The sequence below is a fragment of the Phalangium opilio genome, unplaced genomic scaffold (genome assembly GCF_054372755.1).
Source record: "Phalangium opilio isolate 3A_F unplaced genomic scaffold, DU_Popi_V2 ptg000025l_1, whole genome shotgun sequence".
Lineage (NCBI taxonomy): Eukaryota > Metazoa > Arthropoda > Arachnida > Opiliones > Phalangiidae > Phalangium > Phalangium opilio.
In genome coordinates, this window is record NW_028324156.1 from 1,410,010 (window position 1) to 1,436,205 (window position 26,196).

A 26,196-nucleotide genomic window follows, 5' to 3' on the forward strand; every position below is an offset into this window, starting at 1 on the left:
CCTACGCCACGAGGTTAGCAAAAATCAAAGTAGTCGGGGGAGTGTAGTCCACCCCTGTAAGCCAAGTTTTTGGGCGACAAAGTTTTAAGTTCGCCGAGATAGGGACACCAACACCCCTTCCATCACCTACTCCTGATTAATCTGATTATTATGAACCCTGATTAATCGTATCCTTGCCTAGGATCCATATAGGAACCCAACAAACAAACAAACAAAAAAAAAAAATCGAACGGTGCCTTTGATCACGCTGTTACTTACTTCGGTTTCTTTGAAGTGTAAACAAACAAACGTGTTTATAATAAAGTTATTTGTTGCTATTATTATTATTATTATTATTATTGTAAAAGCCTATTACAAACAGATATCAAATGGCTGATTTAAATGCTTCAGAATTAGGCACTGAAGAGTAGTAAGTTTGTTATGACTCGAGTTATGAACACATAATCAAAAGTGTATAGATGTTTTTTTTATATATTTCTATATACTTTTGGTATGTCACGCGTGTTGTATTTGAATCTAATCAATAATGGTTTTTATTTAATTTAATTATATAAGTTGGGCAAAAACCTACGAAGAAGAACTACAAGACTTTCAAGAAAATGGTAGCATTGGTTTTGTATGGTAAACTTTAATTACCACGATAAGTTAATTTGATTCTTAATTGAGATTAAATCATAGGTTTGGCATGAAAAGTGTCAAAAGCGTCACCAATTGGATTAAAAACTCAAATTTAGTTGATTCAAATGATGCCATTCTAGAAATTGGCTGTGGAAATGGAATTCTACTAAAAGAATTAGTAACTCTGCCTCCCCCCCCCCCTTTAATGTGAATTTAATTTTAAATAATAATTAAAACAAATTACAGTATAATAATGGATACAGAAATCTTAAGGGATTAGACTATGTCAAATCTGCAATTGATTTAGCGAAAGCAATTGCCCAAAAAGACGGAATTGAGATATATTTTGAGGTTGCACCTAGTCATTAATTACTACGTGCTCTTTAAAACGATTTAATCTGATTGTCCTGATTATTTTAAGGTTAATGATATCCTAAGAGATTTGAACTTAATATCAGATGAAACTAGGGGATGTTTGATAGAAAAGTACAAAGTTATTTTAGATAAAGGTATAAAAATAAATACTCCCGGAAATCTGATTAAAAAAAAAAAAATACTATAGAAAGTAAATTTACATACATACGTAGGAACATTTGACGCTATCTTGTTAAGCCAAGAAGATACTGCAAACAAACGATTGAAATACGCGGAGAATGTTCATTGTTTATTAGAAAATAATGGACTCTTCATTATTTGCTCTTGTAATCTAGTTAAAGAAGAATTATTAGTTCAATTTAAAAATGGTATTGTTAAAAATTTTGAGTATTAAAAAGATATCCAATCCATCCACCTTTTAACGTAAATTAATTAATATTTATCCAATTCCAGGATTTGAATTTTTGGATGAAGTTATTTTCCCTCAAATTCAATTTGGAGGCAAAACTGGAACCACATTAACTTTGATTGTATTCAAAAAAATTCCTAAAAATACGTAAAAAAAAAAAAAAAAAAAAAAATGGTTTTTAAAAACTTTGCGTATCAAATTTGAAAATAAAATTTTTTACATATTTTTAAAACTTAAAATCATGTCTTTGATACCTCATTTCAATTGGTTTTTCATCAATATTTATTCAAGATGGTTCTTACTTAATTTTTTTTTGTATCATCACAATTAAACTTGTATCATATAATTTTTTTTTATCATATCGTGATAATTACTAATAAATTTTGCTGCTTTTTTTGAGAAATTTTATACATGGTTGCGTGTGAAATTGAAAATAAGCTTTTAAATTAACAAACTAAAATTGTTTTTTACCTTACAATGTTAGCAAATAGCCCTCTAATCAGAAAATATCTTTTGAAATATCTTATAAAGTGCCTATAAAATATTTTCCTTACGTTACGTTTAAGCCCCTGTAAAACGTGTCAAACTAAATAGCCAAAAAAATTAACTTTAAACATTGCTTAATTAATTGCTAGCTAGAATACCTAGTAATTTACGATCCTGTTTTTTGTTTTTTAATAAGTTCATGTGCTTTACAAACACGTTTCAAATGTTTTTTTTTTTTTTTTTTTTTTTTTCCATAAATTTCCCGCAAAAAAATTATAGGCGTTTTACAATCATTGTACATTATTTTCTTACTATATATATTTATATCTTATATATAATTAATTATACGTTTTGTTTTTTTTTTGTATTTTATTTTGTTGTTGTTGTTTTTTTAATTAAAATGACGGTAACACAGTTTGTTTTTATTTTCTTTTTTACTTTGTTTACACTTTTATACTTTTTATGATGCAAAGAACGTACCTTACACTATCGTAGGTGTGATACTGATTATGCGTTGATTTTTAAAAACTTAAGAACAAAAAAAAAAAAAAATAATAATTATATAAAAATGGGCGTGACTATATAAGTATTAATTGTTCGAAATTCGGAGGCATGGTCTATTATTTTTATTTTAATACCTGAATTATGTATGTAATTAAGCATTTACTTGTCGCAGTTTTGTTTCCTCCTATCGGGAAATGAATGCATGATTCATTTCGATTTATTTATTACCGTAGTATAAATGGATCCGTTAATTCATTGTTATTCCAAAAATTTGTTCTGTTAAATATTTTACTATGATCTACGTGGGAATTAAGAGTAACTTGGGAAAAAACGTGTTACAACTATACGTAACAACAATTAATAAAAATCCACAGTAACTATTATCCCCATTGGTTTCGTTTGGTTTGGTTTGGTTTATTACTACATCTTTTATTTATTTCTTCATTTATTTTAAAATCTGCGAATTTTAATTAATATTCATTTAAAATTTCATCCCTAAAATTCAGGACTTTTTCTCTCGCTATTTTATTTAATATAGTAAAATATTTAAAAGACCAAATTCGGTTGTTGTCGTTATTATTGTTGTATTTAATATATTGTTTCTAAAGAAGGCTATAATTTGAAGTTAATTTAATTAAATTAACTCCCTTCCATTTTGTATTATTATACGTGTATAACTTGGAGTTATAGGCTTCTGATTCTGAAGATCTGTTGCGTAGAAATAGAATTAAAATTAGTTTTAAATTTTCGGTTTTGGGTTTTAGGGTTTTTTTTCTTCCGTCATTTTGAAAAAAAAAAAATGCATATTTTTTTCATTTTAATCTATTCTATAATTAATTGTTTTGGTCCTTCATATATTACATGTAAACATGACCTGTGGTGTTTTTTTTAATTACTTGTTTTTCTAGAGACGTTTCAATATCAATTTTACGTTAAACTTCGTTTGTTTTTTAATCAATCCTTTAGATTAAAAAATAATTAAAAAACAAAACGTTGTATTTTTCTTTCTATACAATTACGTGATTGCAAGGTTGTTTTAATTTTTTTTTTAATTGTAAAAACAAATTAATTAACACAGTTCTAATGACGATGATGAAGTAAAACTTTAAATGATATTTTTAAAATGATAATTAAAAACAATAGACTGCCATAGTTTGTGAAAAGAAAAATAAAAAAAAAAAATGAATGAGAGAAAAAACAAAAACAATTCAACGTCAAAAAACACAGCATACATTTTTTTTCGAGTCAAGAATAAAGATTAAAAAACACTTCTATAAAAAATTCTCGTAGACAAAAAATTAACATAAAATATTAGAAAAACCATCACCTTTATGTTATTCTTTTATAAGCTTAATTATGTTGTTTGTTTGTTTGTTTATTTGATGTAAAAAAGTGGCAGGACATTTTTTTTATCTCTTGTTTTTTTAAACCTCAAAAATCTATATATATATATTTATGTATAAATTAAAAATATTAATTTTTTTTTGTTTTTCAATTGCGATTAAGCGCCAATTAATACATTTACACGTTGGTTATTAATTATTTAATTTATAATCTTGTGCTTTTCAATGATTACTGAATTTTTTTTAGGGTTTCCTAAAGGGGCGTCGAAAAATACACGAACACGTCATAACTAAATAAAAAATGAGATTAAATATGAAAAGATCGAGATTCAGTCGTAAAATATTAATTAAATTATAAATTTAATTAATTTAACCGGAATTAATTAATGATGATTATCTTCTCTATATTGTTTTTTTTTTATGGAATATTAACTTTACGTTAAGGGAATAATTAGTTTTAACCTATTTAATTAATTAATTAAGAATAAAAAATGAGCAGTTTTTGGGATTTTCGGAAAAAGGGAAATATTTTGTTTTTTTTTAGATTGAGGTGTAAAATATCTTTGTCATGTGAAGTTACAATCAATGTATATATTTACAACAGCGTTAATATAGTTTCGTCATCATGACGTCACGAATTTTAGTTTGCGCAGCAGCTGAGATTTTATTTCAAATTTTTGTTTTATATTTGCGTGAGATTCAAATCGCGATTTAATTTATTTTTTTTATTAAAACGAGATTCATTTAACTAACAATGTGTTAAGTTACTTACTACTTGGTTAATTATTTAAGGAAATTGACCATATTTCTTCTGGCCATAAAAAAAAGGGGAAAATAAAAATAAACTAAAAAAAAAAAAAAACTGCGTCGTGAAATATGCAAATTTTTCTGCGTCAAAAAATAAATTTCTCGATCGATTTCCTTCATTAACTAACTAATTAACTTCCAATTAATTAATTACAAGCTAATTCTTATTAATATTATTAATATTCTTCTTTTTGAGATCCGATAACCGGAAATAATCCTTCTGACGTTATATTTAAAAAATACATATTTTAAGGGCTTTTTACATGTATTCCTTTTTGTCCTTTTTTAAAACTGCATTTATTTCTTAATAATAATTTTAATCCTTTAATCAAAACGCGATATAAATTAATTTTAAATTAAACCGTCAAATATAAAGAAGAGAAAAATTATGCCAGAAGGAAAGAATTTTTAATTTATGGTTTATAAAGTTAACTATGACGAAATAAAGATGTGTAACGATAGAGAGAGAGAGCGAGAGAGAGAAAAGTAAGTTAGGTAATGTTTAAAAAATTTACCTCCGGTTTGGTTTGTTGAAATTGCATCACAGCCTATTTTTTTTTTGTTTTTAAATACCTTTAGGAGAGCCTGTTAGTCATAGCTTTATATTAATTAAAAAAAAAAAAAACCAAAAAGACATTAATTAAATTAAATACTAATTAACTTATATTCGTTCTAATTTTGGAACATTTGCAACACTAAAGCATTAATATAATATTTATATTAATTTGTTTTTCTATTCACGATCACGAAAGTACGGGTTTTTTTTTTTTTTTTTTTTTTATAAAAACAGCTGCGAGATTAATATTAATATTAATATTAAAGTGTTTGTTATTGGAATGTTTAACACGTTGATTAGTTTAATTAATTACGCGATAGCAAATGTTCCAAAATTAATTAAATTAATGGAAGAAACTAAATATAAATGAGATAAAGTAGTAATAGAGTACACGTAATTTGCAATGCATTTTTTTTTCTTTCTTTCTTAAATGCATATAGTAAAAAATATATAAACTATAAAATAATTTTAAGAGATTCAATGTAAATCCCAAAAAAAAAAAATGTTCGGGATTGGTAGGAATCGATGATTACTGTTTAGTGTTTAGGCCTACCTAACTCATAATCTAATACCATAAATTTCATATTAAGGCATTACCATCGCTTGTTTTTATGTTTTCTTTTTTTTTTACCATAAATGTTTAATCCAATATAACTGTTTTTAAGTTTGTTCAAAAACTTTTTACCATTCCTCGGAAAAATTGTGTTCGTCGATCGTCTATTGAATTTAGAGAGCGACTGACTTATATATACGCCCTAGTGTTCAAATTAAAATGGCGTGAAAAACCAACTTAAAGAAGAAGAAAAAGAACCAAGCTCGACTAAACAAAGGTCGCCATGGCGGAAGGTGAAGTCGCTTCATCCTCCTTTGACTTCTTCTTGCCTCCGTATTGACCAATGAAGGATCCATCCTCCCCAAATTTCCCCGTTTCCCCTTCCGCGTAGTCCGCCATGCTGTCAGTCTCGCTTTCGTGTCCTTTAAGACTGCTGTTCAAAGAGGTTCGGCTGCCTCGAGGTAACTGGGTTTCACCACTGTGATAAAAGTTTTTAATTCCTTAGTTCCCAAAACCACCCAGCCCATGTCTATCAAGGGGTCTAGCTCTTACGGTTTGTTATATTCGTTGAAACCTCCATCTTCGGGGTAGTCTAAATCTCTTCCTTGGGCCGCTTCCTTTTCGTGTACCGAGTATTTCCCGCCCCGATTACGTTTGATGAGGCAAACGATAATGAGTAACAACAAGAGGAGGGCCAACGCGCACATCATACCAACGAACCACGCGGCAGTGGCAACATTGTCCGTAGATTCGGGGGCTTTAACGGCTGGAAGACCCAAATAGACTAAAAACGTTAAAAAAAAGAAACAAAGATAGCGTAAAGATGAAAGGGGTCAGAGGGTTAGTTAGGTGCGCGGGAAGTTACGAGACAAGGCGTGAAGTTGAAAGGACAGTGTCTGGTAAAGTGCAAAGGTATAAAAAAAGATTGCAATAAATGTGCTATTGTTGTTGTTGATGAATTTCAATTTTATTTGTGTAAACAATAAGATCACGCAACAATGAAATAATTCAAAGGAATTACTGACCGTGTCCTCCAGTTTCAATTTCTTCAATCTTGCTGGGAGTTTGATGTTCCCCATCGACAGCCAAGACCCTAGTTTCGTAGACTGTCCCTAATTCGAGGTCTAAGATATCAACCGTGTCTTGATTCTTTTCCTCGGGAGTACTGGTCCATTCCGTCGCGCCTTTCTTTTTATACTGAACGTAAAAATGGCTTCCCGTATGACCCTCGACCGCGGGGACCCACGTGACACGGACACCAGCCTTACCGTCAGTATTTGTTAAGTGAGACCAAATAAAATTTGGCTCATCCGGAGCTGTTACGTAAGATAAGGTTGAAGAGAACGCTTATGGACTGAAAGAGAGTTTCTTCATTCCTTACGTCTTTCTGACAAGATGTTTGTCTTGGCTTCGATAAAGAGTTCATCTCCTAAACCAGCTTGGGTCGTGGCCCTAATGGTCAGTCTATATTTAGTATCGGGTTTTAGTCCAGCCAATTTGGCTCTGGTTTCGATGGGGTTATCAATTTGAGGTTGGCGTTCTAATAAAGTGCCAACTTCAGTCCCGACGACCTCTTGGTAGAAGATACGATATCCAGTCAATATTCCATTCGGTTCTATGGGTTTCTTCCACACCAAATAGAAGGCGCTCGAACCCATAGGAATGGCATCAAAATTGGGTACCGCACCGGGAGCTAAATAGGCGAGGGTCACCATTTGAATCTATGGTCGGTCGGCGTCGAGAGATCGGGACAAACTTACTTCCTTCGGGCGTTTTCAATTCAATGGTGTCAGAAGGCGGGCCATTATACATTTCGTTAAAGGCTAAAACCCGAACTTGGTTCATGCTAAACGGTTTAAAAATGGTCACCAAAGCCTTGGTGACATTAGGAGGGACGACCTGTTCGCGCAATTGTTTCTCAGTTTCTTCGGGGGTCCAAGTTTGAATCTTGTACCCCTTAAAGTGTCCTCTAATAGATTCGGGGGGGACTGCGTCCCATTTGAAGATTGCGGATTTCGCTCCCTTTGGCTCAACGAGCTCAAAGTTTTTAGGAGAAACTTCCGGTACTACGAGAAAAAGAACCGAAGAGTTTAAACTAATTTAAGGTTCTAAAAGAAGATATCCTACCATCTTCCCCGGAATAGCCAATAACTTCTGTGGCCGCCGTATGAGCCTGTCCTTTACGATTATGAGCCTCAACTTTAATTCTATAAGGCTTAAAAGTCTCTTGGTTATCGACAACATATTCGTTCTTTTGCCAATCCGAGATGGTTCTAGTTTGAAATTGCGAGTTTTCCATATCATTTCTCTTCCAGAAAACTTTGTAGAAGAAACCGGGTGCGTTTTGTTCGATTGGTGGCATTGACTTTTGAAGAAATATTCCAATTAAATCACCCAGAAACTACAAGTACAATGACTGACTTACAGTCCATGATATCACTAGATTATCCGGTCTACTTCCGCGTCCTAAAACCTTCTCGGGATTTTTATGAGGTACATCTTCGGGCGTCGTACAACGGTCGGAAGGATCACTGGGTAAACTGGGTCCTATTTTATTTCTGGCGATAACTCTAAAGGTGTAATTGGCCCAAGGGGACATGGAGACGGTAAACTTAGTATCAGGGGCTGGGATGTTAACGAAGGCGTCTTCCCAAGTGTCAGGGGTGAAACTAGTGTTCAACTGTATGGTGTAACTAAGGATAGGGGCCCTCCTATCTCCAGTGGGTTGCCACTCGACCAAGGCGTTGAAGCGGTCGCAAGAGACACTCACCACTCGAGGTGGGTTAGGTTTATCTTGAACAGTAAGGGTGGCGCTGGCCGAATCTTGATCTAACTCGGTTTTGGCCACGCAAGTATACTCTCCCGAGTCGAGTTCTATGGTTTTGGTAATTGTCAGGGAATTATCGGCGGATTGAACCATACGAGGATCTTGGTCAAAATCTATGGGTTGCCCGTTGAAGAGCCATTGGATAGTTATATCCAAACTAGGGTCGTATTCCGCGTTACAACGAAATGTGGCCGATTTATCAGCCGCTACTTCGAAATTTTCCGGGGGTTTTCTAATACTAGTCTTTCCTTTCACTTCTAATTTCCCACTAGCCTCCACGTCTTTGAATTTATTGCTAGCGTAACAAGTATAATCGCCTTGATCCGTCACTAAGACGTTCTTAATCTCTAGATCGCCATTGTCTTTAATCTGCGGACAAAAAATATTTCTTGCCATCAAGTTTTAACCGTATTTCAAACCTTAAACCTACCTTGTAGCGTCCACCAGTAAGTTCCTTACTCTCTTTCAACCATTTTACAATTGGTTTTGGCGCGCCAAAGACCCTACACCTTAATAGTACGTCCGACGTAACAACAGCCCGAGTTACTGGTTCGGGTCTTTCGGTTATAGTAGGTGGTAGCGCCAAGACATTAAGGTAGAAATCTCTATAGGCGTAACCGTGGACGTTTGAGGCGTTACATTGATAAACAGCCGTGTCTGTTTTGACTAGGTCATTGATAACCAACATATTTCCTTCTACCTTTCTTCGTTTGTTACCGGGAGCCTCTGTTAAGGTTATTTCAGAATTGAAAACCACCGTATTTTTGTAACCAACGTCTCTACCGACAACTTACTATCTAACATAACTCCATTGACAAACCATTGTAGCTTAGGTTCGGGTACACCTTCAGCCGAACATTCAAAAGTAACAGTTTCATCTTCGGCCGCGTTTGTATTGTTAGGGGCTGTTACCCAATAAGGAGCGGCTAAACGAGGATAAGAGGACATTCTTAAAACAAAGTTCCCGTGGGACACGGATTACAATTCGTACATTGAACAGTGACAGTCATAGCGTGGGATTGAGGAACACCCTCTCCATTTGCGGCGGTACATTCGTAAGTACCTTCATCCTGAAAATCTACTTTCCTAACTTCCAATGTCTTCCCGTAGTTGATGTAATTAAACCGATTGCTGAACAAATTGCTGTTTCTCTTCTTCCACACGATATCGGGTAAAGGACTTTACAGGGGTGAAATAATAATAACTTTTAATTGCCTATCCTTCTTGACTAATTAATTACGAAATAATCTTACGTTCCACCATAGATACAACTAAGTTGTAATCTCTGGCCTCTCAAAGCAACAATATTGGGGGGAGAAGTGTACTGTTTGGTCGGAGGGTGTCGAGATTCACCCGACCCTAAAAGAAGTCGAGGAATGGTTCAAATATTGACCTTTAGGTGAGGTGACGCGACCACCTTACCTTTAGGCTCTACTTTTAAGGCTATTTTGTTTCCTAATTTATACTCGTTTCTAAAATACGAAGTAGCACTACAAGCGTAAGTGGCGTCATCAAGGGCGTCTTCACGGCTCACGTTGGAAAAGTGAAGATTCCCTTCAGGATCGACCGTGATCCTGGAGCTATTTAAGCTTCTAAGCGCTCCAGTTAGGGATTGGATAATCCAAAATATAGTAGGACGGGGATAACCGGAAGGGGGGTTACATTGTAGAGTCAAAGGTTCTCCTTCAGATACGTAAATCTCTTTAGATTTCTCATCGGGAAAGGAATTTAGTTCTGAAAGAATCCCAAGCCTTTAAATTCCTCGTGCGGTTCAAATGACCCGCGCCACTGAAGAAGGGGCTTCGTACCAGATTTCCGAAGGAAGACTGAGTTCGAAACGGCCACTCCATGGGCGTTCTCAGCGAAACATTGATACAACCCTTCATCGACATCATCGGGTTTAGTAAAGATCAACGTTCCTCTTCTGGGTTGTTGACTGATTCTCTTGTCATACGCGACGTAATCAAATTCCAGGCCATTCTTAATCCACCGGTAAGTGGGTTCAGGGTTGCCCTCGGCTTCGCATTCGAGCCTGAAAGGTTTGTCAGGTTCGTCCTGCGTCTGCGAGACTTGGTACAGTTGCTCGTGAGGAGGTTGATTGACCATCGAGGGGGGGAAAGGAACTTTTCGGTCGGGTTCGTCCGCTACGGTAACCATGGCCATCAGGGTGGCTGCCAGCACCACGCCCAAAGGACATACATTCATCAACCCGTGATGACGCATTGCCTGCAATTCATTCAATGACGACAATTTCAGGATACGACGACAACAACCTCAACAAGCGCAAAAGCTTCTATAGCGACAGTTTCCCCTATAAGAATCATATGACTTTCTTGGGGTTCCAGATTCATTTTGTTGATTTTTTATTAACTGTTCCTGTTTTCTAATCACGTGGTATTAATTTTTTCCCTAGTAAAATCAACGCGGCTAAATGAGATAAAAATCACGAGTCTAGGCCGGGATGTTTGGTACGCTTAAGGGAAATAATATTTCTTTTTTTTTTGTACAAAAAAGGCATAAAGAAATAAAATAAAGATAAATGAAAGTACTCGAAGAATTGGGAAAGATTCGAGTTAGTTTTGATCTAGTTTAGGAAACTCAAACTTTTTTTTTTGGCAAATCAGCAGTATGGCCTCAAAATATACACTGTCATAGAACCGAAAATAAACTATTGATAATAACGTTACAAATTCTTCTTATACTACTGGTGTGTCTTGTTGGGAAAAGTTTTTAGTTGCTTTGTAGTGGGGCAAAGCGTAGCTAATTCAACAATCTAAGAATGATCTGAAATTTCACGGTAACCCCATGTACGCTTCCAGTAGAAACGGAGTTCCTTCCAAGTATGACCAAGGAAGATTTCGATCCGAACATGGTTCGTACAACTTTTGCAAAATCGATTTCCCTGAAATTTCAGGAATTTTCCCAGGTGCGAGGCCACCTAGTAACTGGAGGAATGGGCTTTTTGGAGTAATAACTACGGTATTTATTTTTAGTTGGAGCAACCAAACCCTTCAGGGCAAACTTACTCAAGTGTCACAAATTTCCCTGAATTTTACTAAATATTATAAATTTCCCTGAGTTTTCCCGAATTTTGAACCAAAAATTTATTTTCCTGACATATCCAGGTTCTCTCGGTCTACCAGGTATTGTAGGAACCCTTCTGAATTACTAAAGTCAACCGACCAAACTTTTTCTTACCCTAAAAACTCTGTCAATAATCTGCCACAACAAGATTTATTCCCTTCCCAAGCCTTTATAAACCCAACCCACCCACTATCCAAAAGGCTCGAAGTAAGCCTTCGCAACCAATCTCGGGTAAAACTGACCACAACTAGGGTTTAAACTACGCCCCACGTGTCTCCCAGAGTCAACCGTACTTGATAGCGAAAGATGGATAGAGATTAGATAAGGTAACACTTCCGCGTATTGATAAAGACTCCATTGGACGTCTAACAACTCCCCTCGACGTCTTAAAAGACCCAAATTCAACAACTAGGTCCCCCCCACAGAGTACACAGACGTCTAGACGTCGTCGTTCTATTGGTCAAAAAGAAAGTGGTGGACAATTCAGTTCATTTCCACCCAACAACCGCAGAGCTATCGTATCAATAATTCTTAGCGAACCACACCCCAAAAAATCGATATTAGTTTCGGACTCTTCCAATCCTCCTTCTCCTCCTTTAGGACCTATTTGATTAAAGTTAGACCAATACAAGCTAAAAACGTCATTGAACTTTGTGTGCGTGACTGTTAAGCCGGTAAAATTAGGGCAAAACAATAAAATAAATACCGGCGTATATGTACGCATACATGTCTATATAGGCGCTTTTGTTAAATATCTAATTAAAATAGACTACAGGAATTTATTCAAATTTTGTTTGAATATTGCATGGCTCGAGTTCGTAATGGCTGGGTTCTCCCAGTCATTTGTAAAAATTAATTATAGGAATTATAAAACAAAAATTAAAATATTATAGGATCAAATCCAAGGATTATAGGATTAATTGGATCAGTGTTTGAAGTAAATTGATGTTATATTGGATAAAGAACTTAATTATTGGTAAAAAGTAATTCAAATAATCTGAAAATCGATTATTTAGCGAGAATCTGTTATTTCACTTTATGTGCGTCGAGATTTCTTTTGAAATTGTCAAAAAAAAAAAAATCAAATTTGTCAACAAAAGAAATTTATATTGTCAAAATAAAAAAAAAACAAATTGTCAAAATAAAAAAAATCAAATTGTCAAAATAAAAAAATCAAATTGTAAAAATAAAAATAAAATAAAATTGTAAAAATTGAAAAAATCAAATTGTCAACATTGTTTTCAAAATATCAACTTTTCAGATTGTCAACATTTTTCTTCAATTCGTCGAGATTTTTCAAATTGTCGAAATTTTCGTTCAATTCGACAAGATACAATTTTCAAATCGCCGACAGATTATTTTCAAACCCGACCATTAAATGGTCAATATTCATAAGTAAATAAAACAATTCATCTTAGGGTATGAGCGAGAGAAACAAAAAAAAACTGCTACTACTTTCGGTACAAGAAAGGACTTTCGTAATACCCGAATGACCCAAATAGGCGCATAGTCATAATTACTTATTACACTCACGTATTCTTAAACGAAAAAATTAAAAACGATGCTTAATTGTCCGAAGTAATTAACATTACTGTTGTTCCTATACCCTATTAAAAGACACGGTTTAATTTTCATTATCAAAATTTGACGAGAATGGATATTAAAGTCAGCCTCTGGCTGTTTTAGTTTTTTTACACATTGTTAACATAAATTATATTTCCTGTTACGCTTTTGACAGCTTTATCTACTATGAACAATAAATTTTAGAGGCCACGTGTTAGCAAAAATAAAAACAGTCTGGCATAACGGATGTTTATAATCATGAACGTTTGAAGGACTGTAAATAATAAAACTAATATGACTTCATTTTAAATATTTTATTTTTGCAAACAGAGTAGTGGCACTCGGTGTTAACTATAACTACACCACGAAAGGTAAGAGATAGTGTGCGAACAAGTGTTGCCAGTCATTTGTGACTCGTGCAATTCAACCGCTATCTATAAAACAGACTGAGAAGCTTGTAGAATTCTGTTCGATTCAGTTCCAAACCCGCAGGAGATGCGCTCTTACAAATTACTGGCAACACTGAAACGCGGTTTGTGCACAAATGGTAGGGAGGTGCCATTACCCTATTCTGAGCTAACACAAGGAAGAAAAATCACGTGATAGGGCCGGGGGGGGTGTCTAAATCGCATTGCCAATTGAAGCTGACGACTCCCAATATGGACGCCAGAACGGAGGTAAGAGATAAGAGGGTGGTTGTGACGTCACAACAATAGTAGGCTCTGTACTGTAGGTTCATGCATAAGTTTATAAGATATGTTCCTTCCATAAGTATGACACTACCTATACTTCGTAATGCTAGAGAATTACAGCTCGAGCTAGTTCTAGCAGAACGACAAGCGAGAATTTAAGTACTACACTCGGTGGTTAGTTTTGCAGGACTTCCATCGTTCCTATTTAGTCTGCATTACTAAGCCTTTGACAGCGCCAAAACCAACCAGGCGTCGCTTTACCTCGAATCTATGACCTACCTCACTCACTTCATGACAAGCTCCAGTTTCTAAGTTACCAGTGACAAACTTATGGAGGAACATATCTTATAAACATATGGTTCAAAATATAAATTCAAAATTGTCGTGCATTTTAGCAACAAAACCTTATCACGATTTCCTACCCTTATCAGTGACTATTTTCCTTTTAAAATTTTATTACATCTTTCTAGTAATTCTTGCACAAAGGGTTGTAAAAAAAAAAGATATTACAGTACGACGTGTAAACTAAACAAATCTGGACGTTTTACGACTATTTTGATAAGAAGATCATAAATAATATAAAAAAGGACCAAAAGAATAGAGAGAGAAAAAATACTGCCACCATAAATCAAAGCTCGTTGTTCAAAGTCATTTCAGTTTTGCTTTTTATTATAGCGAATACTCGCGAAAAAAAAAATAAAAAAAATCAGACCTCCGTAACCTAAAAGGTCACCGAACCTAAAGGGGTCAAAACATCTTATTTTCGATTATCGGATAGACTGCCAACTTAGGCAAGCGCCTAAATTAATCACCGTAAACGAAAAAGCCGAAAAAGAGTGAGAAACAGTGAGGGAGAGAGAACAAGCAACGCCCGAAAATTATCGATGAAAGTTGAAAATGAGGAAAGGGGGTCCAACTTTTGTTCATTTTTTTCTTTTTCTTTTTAAAATTGTTGATCCTCAGTTCTAGGTTCTATCATAAGTTTATAAGATATGTTCCCATAAGTATGACACTAATTAGACTTCGTAATTCTAGAGATTTACTAAGAGCTAGTTCGAAAACGACAAGAGACACTTTGCAGACTCGGTTAGTTCAGCAACACTTCCATCTTCCTATTTAGTCTGTACCAAGAAGCGATATCTAGTTTACTAGGGAGAAGGTATAAATTTGCCATATTTCCAGCTTTATCTCCAGTCCAATCCAGTCCAAAAGTAGGTCCGGAGTTAATCCCACCTCTAAATTACAACCGGAATCTCGTTGGTTCTTGAAAACTCACGACAGCGCGACGCGAATGACGAAAATTACAGTCATATTTTCCGACTGAGGAGAGGCGAAATAGCCCGGCCTCCTTTTACGTCCCCCCTTGTATTTTATTAAAAGGGGGACTGGGACTATGGCGCGCGAATACCTCGGCATCTTATACCTTCTCCCTAGTTAACTAGATATCGCTTCTTGTCTGTATTAAGCTTTTGACAGCGCCTAAACCAGGCATCGCTTTACCTCGAATCTATGACCTACGTAGGGTCACTTCATGACAAGCTCCAGTAGTTTGTAACCAGTGACAAACTTATGAAGGAACAAATCTTATGAACTTATGGTTCTATAGAATAGCCATTCCTAAACACTTCCCTCTCAAAGAAAATAATCGACCGGCTAGGTTGGCAAAATTAAATTAAATTAAAAAGTCTATTATTCAACAACAGGATGTATTCACAGTCAGTATTGTATACTCTTCAGATAAGCGTGCACTAAAAGGGGCTAGAGAAATTTACTCCCCCCCCCCCATTTCTTAACTTTAACCGCGCATGCGCTTTAACAGTGTTGCCAGTAATTTGTTATTATAGCATCTGGTTTGAAACTGAATGATAATTACTAAATAGAACAGAGTTCAACAAGCTTTTTCAGTATTTTTTGTACATAGAATTTGAATCGCACGAGTTACAAATGACTAGGCAACACTTGTCCACACACTATTCTATACGATTCGAGGGTTCTATACACTTTTAAGAGGGTTCCGAAAAAATTGATTTAGTTTCTCTCTGGCAGGTCATTTAAACGAATATGCGGGTTATTATGGAGTAAAGAAAAATGAGGGGGTCCTAAATTGGACTTGACATTACAAGGGGATGGGAGGGAGGGGGGTTACCACCAAAACGTATTATTACGATTGAAAGGATATAAACAAGTGTTGAAGTTTGGCAGATTGGAAGAAAAAAAAAATTCAAGAAAAATACGCCTCGGCAATTTAGTTAATAGCTAGACATTCATAAATTGATGTAAATTAAACCATAAGTTTATGAGATATGTTGCATAAGTATAATAATAATAATAATAATAATTGTTTATTCAGTTCTCCTATGTTATTGGTTACAAAATATTAGAGAGGCTAAGTCGCATGTCGACTTTTATGACACTAATGCTAGAGGCTTTCTGAGAGCTAGTTTAAGAACGACGCGAGAATTGACTACACTCGGTTAATTTTGCAGTCCATCTAAAGCCTATTTAGTCTGTACTAAGCCTTTGACAGCGCCTAGCTCACCAGGCGTCGCTTTACCTCGAATCTATGGCCTACTTCAATCACCTCATGACAAGTTCCAGTTTGTAACCATTGACAAACTTATGGTGAACATATCTTATCAACTTATGATGAAACGGGGTATCGTTAAAAAAATATCATAACTTTGGTTTGCATGTCTATGTGACATTTTAACGATTGTCAAAGTGGAAACTAACTTTACTTCGAATTATGGGCGTTAACACTTTCTTTTAACACCCTACGATATCTTAAAACAAGATAAGACGGTTTAAAAGGAACCGCTCGCTCCGTTAAAACAAATCGCGGTTGAGTTCAAATTTCCTAGTCAATTCCATTATCTTGACGCGATTTGATACCGTGAACAAATTTTGGTTGAGCGTAGGCGGCTGCGGTTTAGTATTATAATCAGATGCACCCTTTAAAAGAGCTCAATTTCTCTATTTAATTCTAGTTGAAATAATACCCCTTCTAACTTTGCAAAAAAAAAATATATATTTAATCAGATGATAAGAGAGCCGGAATTAATTAAGGGAAATTAAATTAATTTAAATTACTTCCAGTTTACCCGGAAATTTAGTTGAGTAATTTAAATAATCGGTGATTCATATTTAGTATTATATGAAGTTGTTTTTTTCGCGATTGGCCCAGGCTGCAATTCTATTATCTTTGTGGGAAGGATATGTTATTCTAATTACTAATCTTTTAAATTGGCACAAAACGAGGTTCGCCTTAAGGGCTTCTTCTTCTTCCAAAGGTTATTGCGTGGGTATTGAAGAATACACTCGTTGTCTTTTACTGGTTTTTAAGAGTTTAGAGAGAGAGTGAAAGAATGTTTACATTATCTTCATTGGTTTGGAAAGAAAAATCTTTACAAAAACTGGGTTTGCAACTTTGTTCGGTTCGTTTAGGAGACAGAGTATGTCTTCAGAATGTTGAACCAGTTGGCATTTCTATTTTTTATTTTTCTTTTTTCGAATGACATAACTTTTAAAATTAACTATAACCCAAATTTAAGGGCGTCATGGATGACGTAACTGCGTTTTCACGATGGAAATAAAACAGAATTTAATGGTGTTGCACTTTCTCTGAGAAAGGCGTCAAAGTTGACCAAGTTGGAGCAAACCCAATGTAAACTAATAATAAAGAGGGCACTTTGATGACAGCTGAGCTAAGTCTTAAACTAATATTATATTAAAGGTATATCTCTGGCCTACTATTTAATATATATCCCTTCAAACGTCGAAAACTCTTATTGCAAGCTTTGATAAAGATGTACATAGAAACAGGGTTCATACAACTTTTGGAAAAACGATGTCTCTGATATTTACAGGTTCCCTGACAATTCCATGTGGAAGGCCAACTAGTGTTTTTATAATAACTACGAGCGTGATTTCCCTGAGTTTTTCCCGATTTTTTATACAGCAATTTATTTTCCTGACATTTGCAGGATTTCCAGGTTTTGTATGAACCCTGCTGTTAGGTCAAATATTCAAATGCATAAACAATCCTTAATTTTCAAACATAGACAATGTCTCGGCGATATTTAGACATTCTAGGGCTTCACTTTGGGGGGTACATGATACATTTCACTCCAGGTGAACTTAAGACCCCTAAACTAGTAGTTGACACATTTTCCAATATTTAAATCAACTTTTAGCAACATTGCAAGCTTAAAATTAAGAACCGATATTTGCATTTTAATTGGAATTAACGGGCTCATTATTCTCTGTTTATAATTAAAAAATAACGGTTTTAAATATCGTTTAAAAATAGGTTGTGGTCGATAACGGATTCCCCCCTCTTTTCCTTCCGAGCTGGGATTATCATTTTAGGCGGTTAGCTATTAAGCCTTGGCTTCGTAAAGGGGTCAAATCGGTACCAAGCGACTCAAGTTTCGCGTTTAAAAACGTAATTACCGCGTAAAACAGGCCGAGTTAAAAGCATTATTCGATAGCGTGAGACCCATCGACCCTTATTATATTTCAAACTTGATTAAAAACCGCTTAGAAAAACGTCAAAAAGGTACTTACACGCTTTTAGGCCTTTTTTTTTGTCACACCCAAGTTTTGATTATTAGGCCTAACGATCGTGGATAGTTTCGAGCCAGCGGCGGGCTTCAGATCAAAGCCCCCCAAAATTTTCGATGAAGGCGCGGCTATTTAAGCCGAGGCTTAGCAACGACAAACAATGTTTATACTCACACCAAATTCACAATTGAGTAGTCTCTCCTTTAAAATCCAATGGGTTTATTACCCGGACCAACTTTCAGCGTTTTAAAGACGTATTATTTTGTTATTACGCGTCCATTCGGCGAGATATTATGAACACAAACCGAGCACAACAATGCACCGCGCGACGGTTGAGATTAGACCAACCCTGCTGTCTGCCTGCCGCTCTCTTTGCCGCCGCGAACAGAATCAATAGAAGACCGAGTCAGGAAGCATCCCAATTGACGTCAGAATATTTGATAATTTTGATTAAAGCCGGCGCCTATGGGAAAAAAATCTAGTAATAAAATAAACAAAATACACTCTCATTATTTGCACCATAACTTAGGATTTTACTTAATTTTGCAGTGAAAATTTTAAAGTGAAACACGATAATGAAGTTGGGTCTTTACTCGGTTTATATTGGCTCTGACCCAGAGTTGCATTTTGGGGGAGGGTAAATGATTCACTTTCCCCGTTATTCAGAAGCGTTTGAAAGCTCAATTCCAAAACAACGTAACTTTCAAGCGTGCTAAATCCCGATCTTCGTATTACGAGTTACGATGTTTTTGCAATTAGGTTACGTTTTAACCCTAGGCGACCCGACGCCTGCCTTTGACCGAGCATTATTATAGGGGCTTTTCATTGATGACGCATACAAGCCTGCGTGAAGCTTAAATTGTTATTGGAGTAGGAAGAGGGTATGAGCTGGCACTGGGCTTCGATTGAAAAGGTGGATAGGTTGAAGTATCCGCTTCCTCTTTTATCCCTTGGATCGCATCATCTTGCAAAAATGACGTAATTGTCGGGATGAACACTTAAATGATGAATAAAAGTATAATGTTTCAGCCTAAAATTGGTCATACCAATATATTTATTTTTTTAAATGTTACACAAAACTGAAAAAAAAGGCTTATATTATTTCCAAACCCACTAAGAGCAAGTCAAAATAAATAAGGCTAATTGCCAATAATTTGGTATTATTCATTATTTTAATTTGGAATTAAATCCTAATGAATCTTTTTCAATAGTTATTTGTTTTACTGTTTTTGAGTTGTAAATTAATCTTGTAATTACAAACATATTAAAACTCAGCATCACTCTAAAATATAGCATAACAGGTGTTTAATTTTTTTTTACAATAAGCTTAATCATTAATTAATTTATGAGATGGGGGGGGGGGGAAAGAAACCCTATCAAATCTCTCCAAAATTACAATGACCAGTTTCTTTCGCGTGTTTCTGGGCTCCAGTTTGTCCTTGAAGACGAACTTGACATATCATACATTTTAGAGTAAAGCTGGCCACATCAGTAAATTGTCGGCTGGCTTTAGCTTCATGGGCCAATTCTAATGCCTTGTCTAAAATTGAAGTATCGCTAACGGGGAATTTAGTCCTAATCAAACCACTCCCATCAGCGGCTTCTAATAAAAGTGGGTCATAATGAATCCCATCATAAATCAAAAGTATTCTCTGTTCATAGTTTTCAACTTCTCCAAAACGATGGATGTAACCACTTTGAGTATCAACGGCTACAATCTCTACTCCGTAGAATTTGCTTAGAATAGACAGTTCTATGGCTCCACCCCAATGATCTTCGTTCAAAATCCACTGGCAATAATCTTTGTTTGGTTTTCCAAGTACAGCTTCATTATAAGTTTCTTTATCAGCAGCTACAACAGCGGCTATTACTTCTCTAAGATTTATCCCCGCAGTTGTATCAAAATCACCATCATTTATAGAAAAATGAACGCTGGTAAAAAGGCAAGAATTGTTGGCTGGAACAACTTTTCTCATAAGAAATCCAATTTGCTTTTGACCATGACTGGTTATAGACATGTTTGAGAGCCTCTGCGTATCTTGAACTCTAGAAATGGGTTTAGCACTTGGGGTTGCAGTGGTAGCAACCTCATTCCTGTTGAAATTCCTTTCAACAATCAGCGTTTCACCGGAGTGTAGGGGAAGTTGTGCCAATGTTTGATTTCCATTTGAGAGATCAAGAACTTGGGGAGGGAATCCAACCAACACTTTCACATCGTCAGAAGGAATCTCAGTTACGCTGTAGAGGATTCCTTTAAATTCCTCAACAGTCATATCATCGGTAATTGAACTCAAAACTGATTGTCCTAACTTGGATTTGCATCTCAAGTTCAATGTCTTAGCAGCCATCTTTCGCGTAAAATTTCTTTATATTATAGCTTAACCTCCGCAAATAAATATTGTTTCATTCAAAACACGCCGTTAATATCATAAAACTTGCGTCATAATTCGTTATACGCAATCACTAACTTCTTTTACACAATAACACAGGCACAAATCCAACCTTGACTTAAAATTATTAACCAAGGCTTAGGTAAATAATGAAATAATTGCCTTGCAACCTAGATTTACCAACTATTCCACGATATCCGAGTAAATAATACTGAAAATAGGCTGTTTTCAAGTAATTTTTAACGAAATTAAGTGCGAAATATCATTTAAATCGACAATAAAACCAAAAACCAACAACAAAATTTCACATTCTTTCGCTTTTCGAGTTTCGACCCCCGACTTTCCGCCTCCTCAAAAAAGTAGGCCAAAAATAGATCTCTATTGATAATTATGCTACCAGCGCCGTCTATTGGAAAAAATATGAACCTTTTAAAGGGAGGGTGAAGTAGAAAATCAAGTGATTTTTTTATCAATTCTTCTACTAATTATAAGACCAGTCTGCATAGTGAAACATTCAGAAAATACTTCCGAATGATTTTAAAATTCAAATTAGGTTCAGATTTTAAGGATAATTTTAAAGGACCTCCGACCAATCGCGTAACGCCCTGCCTTTCTATTAACAATATTCTCGTGGCACGTTCCGTGTCAAATGAAATTTATCACGAAATTTGATAAAATTCGCGCGCGACGTGATAATCGTGGCGCGAGACATGGAGCGTGCCACGAGAATTTTGTTAATAAAAAAGGCAGGGCGTTACGCGATTGGTCGGAGGACCTTCTTTAAAATTATCCTTAAAAATCTGAACCTAATTTGAATTTTAAAATCATTCGGAAGTATTTCCTGAATGTTTCACTATGCAGACTACTCTTATAATTTGTAGAATTGATAAAAAATCACTTGATTTTCCACTTCACCCTCCCTTTAAGGAATAGGATGAATTATACCTTTGTACCCTGGATAGCGCGTATAACTGTAGAAGAAATCACTCTATCGTTTAAAATAAAGAAATTACGCCTGTATTATCTATGACAGTTTGGAAATGAATTTATTCTGATGTTACCAGTTACATGCTATTAAAAAAACCCCATTTTTTCATTTGTTTTCTCTTGATTTTTTGTTGTCTTTTTTTTTGTATTGAATTTTTACAAGGAGCCACGTAAAATTGAAAAACTTTGAAAATATAATCCAGATGAAACCAAATTTTACAAAATAAAATGCCAATGTTATGAAATATATTAAAGACACATTAGAAGGCACTCATCAATTTAAATAACATTGTTGCTCAGTGGTTTTTAATAATTTTTTTTGATATACGGTTTTTACCTAATGAAAGAAAAACTTAAATTTTAAATTTATGTATTAAACGAAATAAATTATTAAAATTAATTATAAAGTGGTTGTTTTTTTAATAAGCTACATTAATTTTTTTTCCTTAATTTTTTTTTATCTAAACGTTTAATGTCAAGGATTTTACACTCATTTTTTTTATTTATTTTAATTTCTTTCATTAATTTTAAGTATTTATTGTAAATTTTTTCCCCTTTGATTTACAAAACGAAAATATGATATGTTTGTCTATCAACTACAATTATTTTATTTAGTTAATTCTATTAATTACTATTATGCAAAATTTTTTTCCTAAATTTAAAAGCAAGGACCTTATATCCCTAACAGGACTAAAAACCAATAACATATTGTTTTCCAGACTTATATAATAACAATAAGCGAGTCTGGAAAAGTGTTTTTTAAAAATTCAAATTACGTTTGAAAATGTTTCAAAAAATGGCCTATTTTTTTATTAATTCCTAAAATTGGCCAATTCTTAAGATATTTATGTATTTTGTTTTTTTAGTCCTTTTAGGAATTGAAGTTCCTTTTATCACTGTAGTTTATTAATTATTCAGGAATGTAGAATAGGGTTATTTAAAAGGTTTAATTAAATTAATTTAATTTAACTAAATTGGTAATTAAATATAAAAAAAACTGGAAGCAATATTTAATTATTTTGTTTGTTTTTCATGATAAATTGATAATGCAACGTGTTAGTGATTAAAACATGATTGAGTGCTTAATTATTATTAGTAATTCATATATTTTTATCCCTTAATTGTTTTTCTTTAATTGTATTTAAACCTAATATTGTTCAATGTAGAGCAACACTTTTTGTTTGTTTGTTGTTGTTTATTTTTTTGTTATCACCAATTATTTATTTATTTTATTTTTTTTGGTTAATTTTTATTTTCTTTTGTTTTTTTTTACTTCAATAACAACTATATTTTAAAACACAAGCTATTCCAGTTAAACCACAAAATTAATCTCAGGAGTTTATGTACATTGTACAAGAGGTTTTTGTTTATTTTTTGTTATTTGTGTTTTTTTTTGTATTCATATCCAACAGCCTATTTACACCAATAAAAAACCTAATATTTTACATTAATTAAATTAAATAAACATACCAATTAACATCAATGGCGATAAAAGAAAAAAAAAATGCCTATACATAAATTATTTATTTATTTAATTACTAATTTAATTTAATTTAATTTAATTAAAAATTAATTATAATTAAATTAATTACGACGTGTGGTTTAATTTGCGTGAGAAGCTAATGTATGTATATATATATATAGAAGTGTTCAAGGTTCTACAAATATTTACAATTTTTGTTTTTCTGATTTGTAATATTTCGTTTTAAAAGTTTTATTTAATTTTTTTTTTTTTGGTTTTTAAAAATTATTATACCCACCGAAGTTATATAAAACAAACAAATAATAATAACACGTTTAAAGCATTTTTAATTAACTTTTTTAGCTTTAATTTCGGTGAATTACTTAATTATTTAATTATTAATTAATTTGTTTGTTTGTTTGTTTACGAAAAGATTTTCCTTATAGATATGTTCCTACAAACTTTCATTGTTATCTTTTTTCAAAATTCTTATTTCATATTTTATTTATTATAAAAACAAATAAATGTGGGTTTTTTTCTTGTTAATTTTATTTTACTAATTAATATTTTTTTTGGCATCTTAGTATTTTTAAGACAACACATTTTTGTTTTTATAAATTTGTAATTGTTTTTAAAGTGAGGTGTATTAAATCATTTAATTAATTTTATTTTTGATATGCGGCAATTTAAAAATTAAGCAACTGGGATTGTTTTTTGTTTTTTTCTTCCTATTTATTTATTTTTTTTATATTTACCCTAATAATTTTTAATATTAAACAATGATATGTTTTTTAGAGATCTTCTATTATTATTATTATTATTATTATTATTTTTTATTATTTATTATTATTAATAAGTATTATTGATTATTTTATTTTGTTTTTAAAAATGTATGTTTTTTTACCTACATAAATTTAAAATAAAAATTAAATTTTGTTTGTATTAAAATGATTTGTCTAAAGTTACACATTTTCAATCCCCATAAATTTTTAATATTTTCCAATTGTTTTTCTTAAAAATTATTGCAGTTGAATTTGTTTTTGTTTTTGTTTTTTTTACGTATCCCCAAAATATTTATTTTTTAAAATCTAATTTCTAATATTTTATAATATTATTTAATTTAATTTAATTTAATTTAAATTAGATTTTAATCTTAAACCCTTAAAAATTAAATAAAATGTCCGAGAAAAGTTAAAATATCAAGTTGTTGTTGTTGATGTGGTTATTTTTTCCTCTCGAAACTCACTTATATTTTGATATGTAATAAATTTCTCTGCAAAACCATGTTTCTTTCTCTGTTAATTTTTTACATCAGCCACGTGTTAAATAAATTAATTATATTTAAATTATAATTATCTAGTGAGCTTTTTTATTTCTTTCCCTAGTTCAATTTTACTTAATTTTAAATATACCGATTATTTAATTATTTATTTAAGTATAATATTTCATAGAATATAACCTATGGCAGGTTGTTTTCTTTTTTTATATTTATAAATATTAACCATTTAATTTTACAAACGAGACGTATCAATTAAGGAATTGTTTTTTTTTTAGGGATATATCTTTCTTTGTTTTATGTAAAAACTTAAAAAGCAGCTAAAAAAACCAAAACTGAAAAAAAAGTGGCATTAATAATTATTATTATTATCAACTTGATTTGTTGTTGTTTGTTGTTTATCGTTTATCGTAAAAGTGGACACACGTAGCACCAAAAGTGAGAAATTTTTTTTTTCACCCATTGATATTTAATCATATCTAGAAAACCCGATTATTTATTTAATTTTTTTTATTTGGTTCTGGCATTTAATTTAAATAACGACGATGTTTAACATTCCTGAGGCATTTTTTACAAAGACACTAGAAATTTCCGATTATTTTTTTTTTAAAAAAAAATTAAAATTGGTGAAAAACTGACTGACTTCAAGTGATTTAATGAACTTAATTAAAATTAATTAAAATTAAAATGGGGGATAATTAAGCGGCGTTTACCAAAAAACAAAGATTATATTTATAAATATTGATTGTTAATATAAAAAAGTTTAAAAAAACTTTTTGTTTATCAACACTTAACCAAAAAACGTGTTTGTTTGTTTGTCCATAAACAAAGAACAAAATATTAATTATTTGTTCCTTGTGGTACCGTATTATAATTTTTTTTCTTAATTATTATTATGTTTTTCATCAGAAAAAATTGCGTGTCACAACCAGGGTTTTGTTTGTTTGTTTGTTTGAATTCTTCAAATTTCAAATTTGTATATATATATATAATATTTACTCCCAAAATTTTCCAGCGTTTTTCGTGAATTTCGGAGTGGAATTTATTTATTAATTAATTAATTAATTAATTGTCTCGGAGGGATAGAAATAATTAAAATTAATTATTTTTATCCACCTGGGAAATGGGGAGGGGCTTAATTAATTGTATTTAATAAATTTGGGGGATAGGGGGTACTAAGGTATATAGAGGCCATTATTTATTTGGATTGTTGTTGACTGTTTATTTTGAAGAAGATTTGTTTCTGTTTATTTTGTTTTTTTTTTACTTTTGCTTTCTTTCGAGTATATATATAGTCTAATCCATGAGTATTAAGTATTTCACTTAAGTATTAAGCTACGAATTATAAAGGAGGCGAGCAAAGCTGATGCCCATGTCATTGTGTATATGGAAGCCTGTTTGAACGAACGATTACTGCACTCTCCTATACCTCCCTCCTAAAATTACACAGAAAAAAAGATACCAAGCAAAGGCTTAGTTAAAACGCATTCCTTAAGCCTAAACATCAAGGCTGCTTAATTTCTAATGTGTTGTTTAAACGATTTTTAATATTTTTCGTACAGGGGCATGCCCCTGGAAATCGCTTTGCCCTGAACACCGGGTGACTCCCATAATCCCCCTGGACATAATCCCCCCAAAAATTTCCCCCCGTCCAAATGGGCATAAGACAAAATCCCCCATTTGCAGACAAAATCCCCCCAA

General features: G+C 33.0%; 4 protein-coding genes across 9 annotated transcripts in view; 1 reads left to right on the top strand and 3 right to left on the bottom strand.

The window, feature by feature from the left end:
• Positions 1-36: 36 nt before the first annotated feature.
• LOC149691647 (EEF1A lysine methyltransferase 2) lies at positions 37-2,122 on the top strand. 2 transcript variants are annotated; one of them, XM_089868997.1, is made up of 7 exons: positions 37-409; positions 556-621; positions 679-796; positions 865-969; positions 1,040-1,127; positions 1,206-1,361; positions 1,447-2,122. In XM_089868997.1, exons 1-7 carry the CDS (start codon positions 369-371, stop codon positions 1,551-1,553), a joined length of 681 nt encoding a protein of 226 aa, XP_089725123.1. In that variant the 5' UTR covers positions 37-368; the 3' UTR covers positions 1,554-2,122. The 2 variants fall into 2 exon arrangements, with proteins under 2 accessions (XP_089725123.1, XP_089725124.1); XM_089868998.1 differs by having other exon boundaries at positions 556-602.
• Positions 1,661-18,744, bottom strand: Nrg (Neuroglian). Of its 2 annotated transcripts, none has more exons than XM_089868991.1 (14): positions 18,555-18,744; positions 10,287-10,704; positions 9,901-10,212; positions 9,732-9,837; positions 9,470-9,657; positions 9,273-9,404; positions 8,909-9,204; positions 8,077-8,847; positions 7,779-8,016; positions 7,412-7,717; positions 7,033-7,344; positions 6,677-6,967; positions 6,204-6,417; positions 1,661-6,129 (listed from the first exon to the last, which is right to left on the bottom strand). In XM_089868991.1, the coding sequence occupies exons 2-14, from the start codon at positions 10,699-10,701 to the stop codon at positions 5,919-5,921; spliced, it is 3,792 nt and encodes a 1,263-aa protein (XP_089725117.1). In that variant the 5' UTR covers positions 10,702-10,704; positions 18,555-18,744; the 3' UTR covers positions 1,661-5,918. The 2 variants fall into 2 exon arrangements, with proteins under 2 accessions (XP_089725117.1, XP_089725118.1); XM_089868992.1 differs by lacking the exon at positions 18,555-18,744 and adding an exon at positions 18,384-18,547.
• Positions 18,745-19,403: 659 nt separating this feature from the next.
• Positions 19,404-21,125, bottom strand: Yod1 (Yod1 deubiquitinase). The gene has a single exon (XM_089868995.1). The coding sequence runs from the start codon at positions 20,726-20,728 to the stop codon at positions 19,757-19,759; it is 972 nt and encodes a 323-aa protein (XP_089725121.1). The 5' UTR covers positions 20,729-21,125; the 3' UTR covers positions 19,404-19,756.
• Positions 21,126-21,798: 673 nt separating this feature from the next.
• The window catches only part of LOC149691650 (voltage-dependent calcium channel subunit alpha-2/delta-3-like), a 30,572-nt gene continuing 26,174 nt past the window's right edge, over positions 21,799-26,196 (bottom strand). For all 4 annotated transcript variants that reach the window (XM_089869004.1, XM_089869002.1, XM_089869003.1 and 1 more), the window contains one exon: positions 21,799-25,931. In XM_089869004.1, the coding sequence (XP_089725130.1) occupies positions 25,815-25,931 (117 nt within the window). In that variant the 3' untranslated portion in view covers positions 21,799-25,814. The remainder of the gene's footprint in view (positions 25,932-26,196) is intronic.

Excerpts from the sequence above, each read along its gene's own strand:
- Nrg (XM_089868991.1), bottom strand. The coding sequence starts at position 10,701 with ATGCGTCATCACGGGTTGATGAATGTATGTCCTTTGGGCGTGGTGCTG. Across the intron at positions 8,017-8,076 it reads ATCTAGTGATATCATGGACT|TCAATGCCACCAATCGAACA; the intron begins GTAAGTCAGTCA and ends TTTCTTCAAAAG. Across the intron at positions 7,718-7,778 it reads TGGCTATTCCGGGGAAGATG|TACCGGAAGTTTCTCCTAAA; the intron begins GTAGGATATCTT and ends TTTTTCTCGTAG.
- LOC149691647 (XM_089868997.1), top strand. The coding sequence starts at position 369 with ATGGCTGATTTAAATGCTTCAGAATTAGGCACTGAAGAGTA. Across the intron at positions 970-1,039 it reads GAATTGAGATATATTTTGAG|GTTAATGATATCCTAAGAGA; the intron begins GTTGCACCTAGT and ends GATTATTTTAAG. Across the intron at positions 1,362-1,446 it reads ATTAGTTCAATTTAAAAATG|GATTTGAATTTTTGGATGAA; the intron begins GTATTGTTAAAA and ends ATCCAATTCCAG.
- Yod1 (XM_089868995.1), bottom strand. The coding sequence starts at position 20,728 with ATGGCTGCTAAGACATTGAACTTGAGATGCAAATCCAAGTTAGGACAA.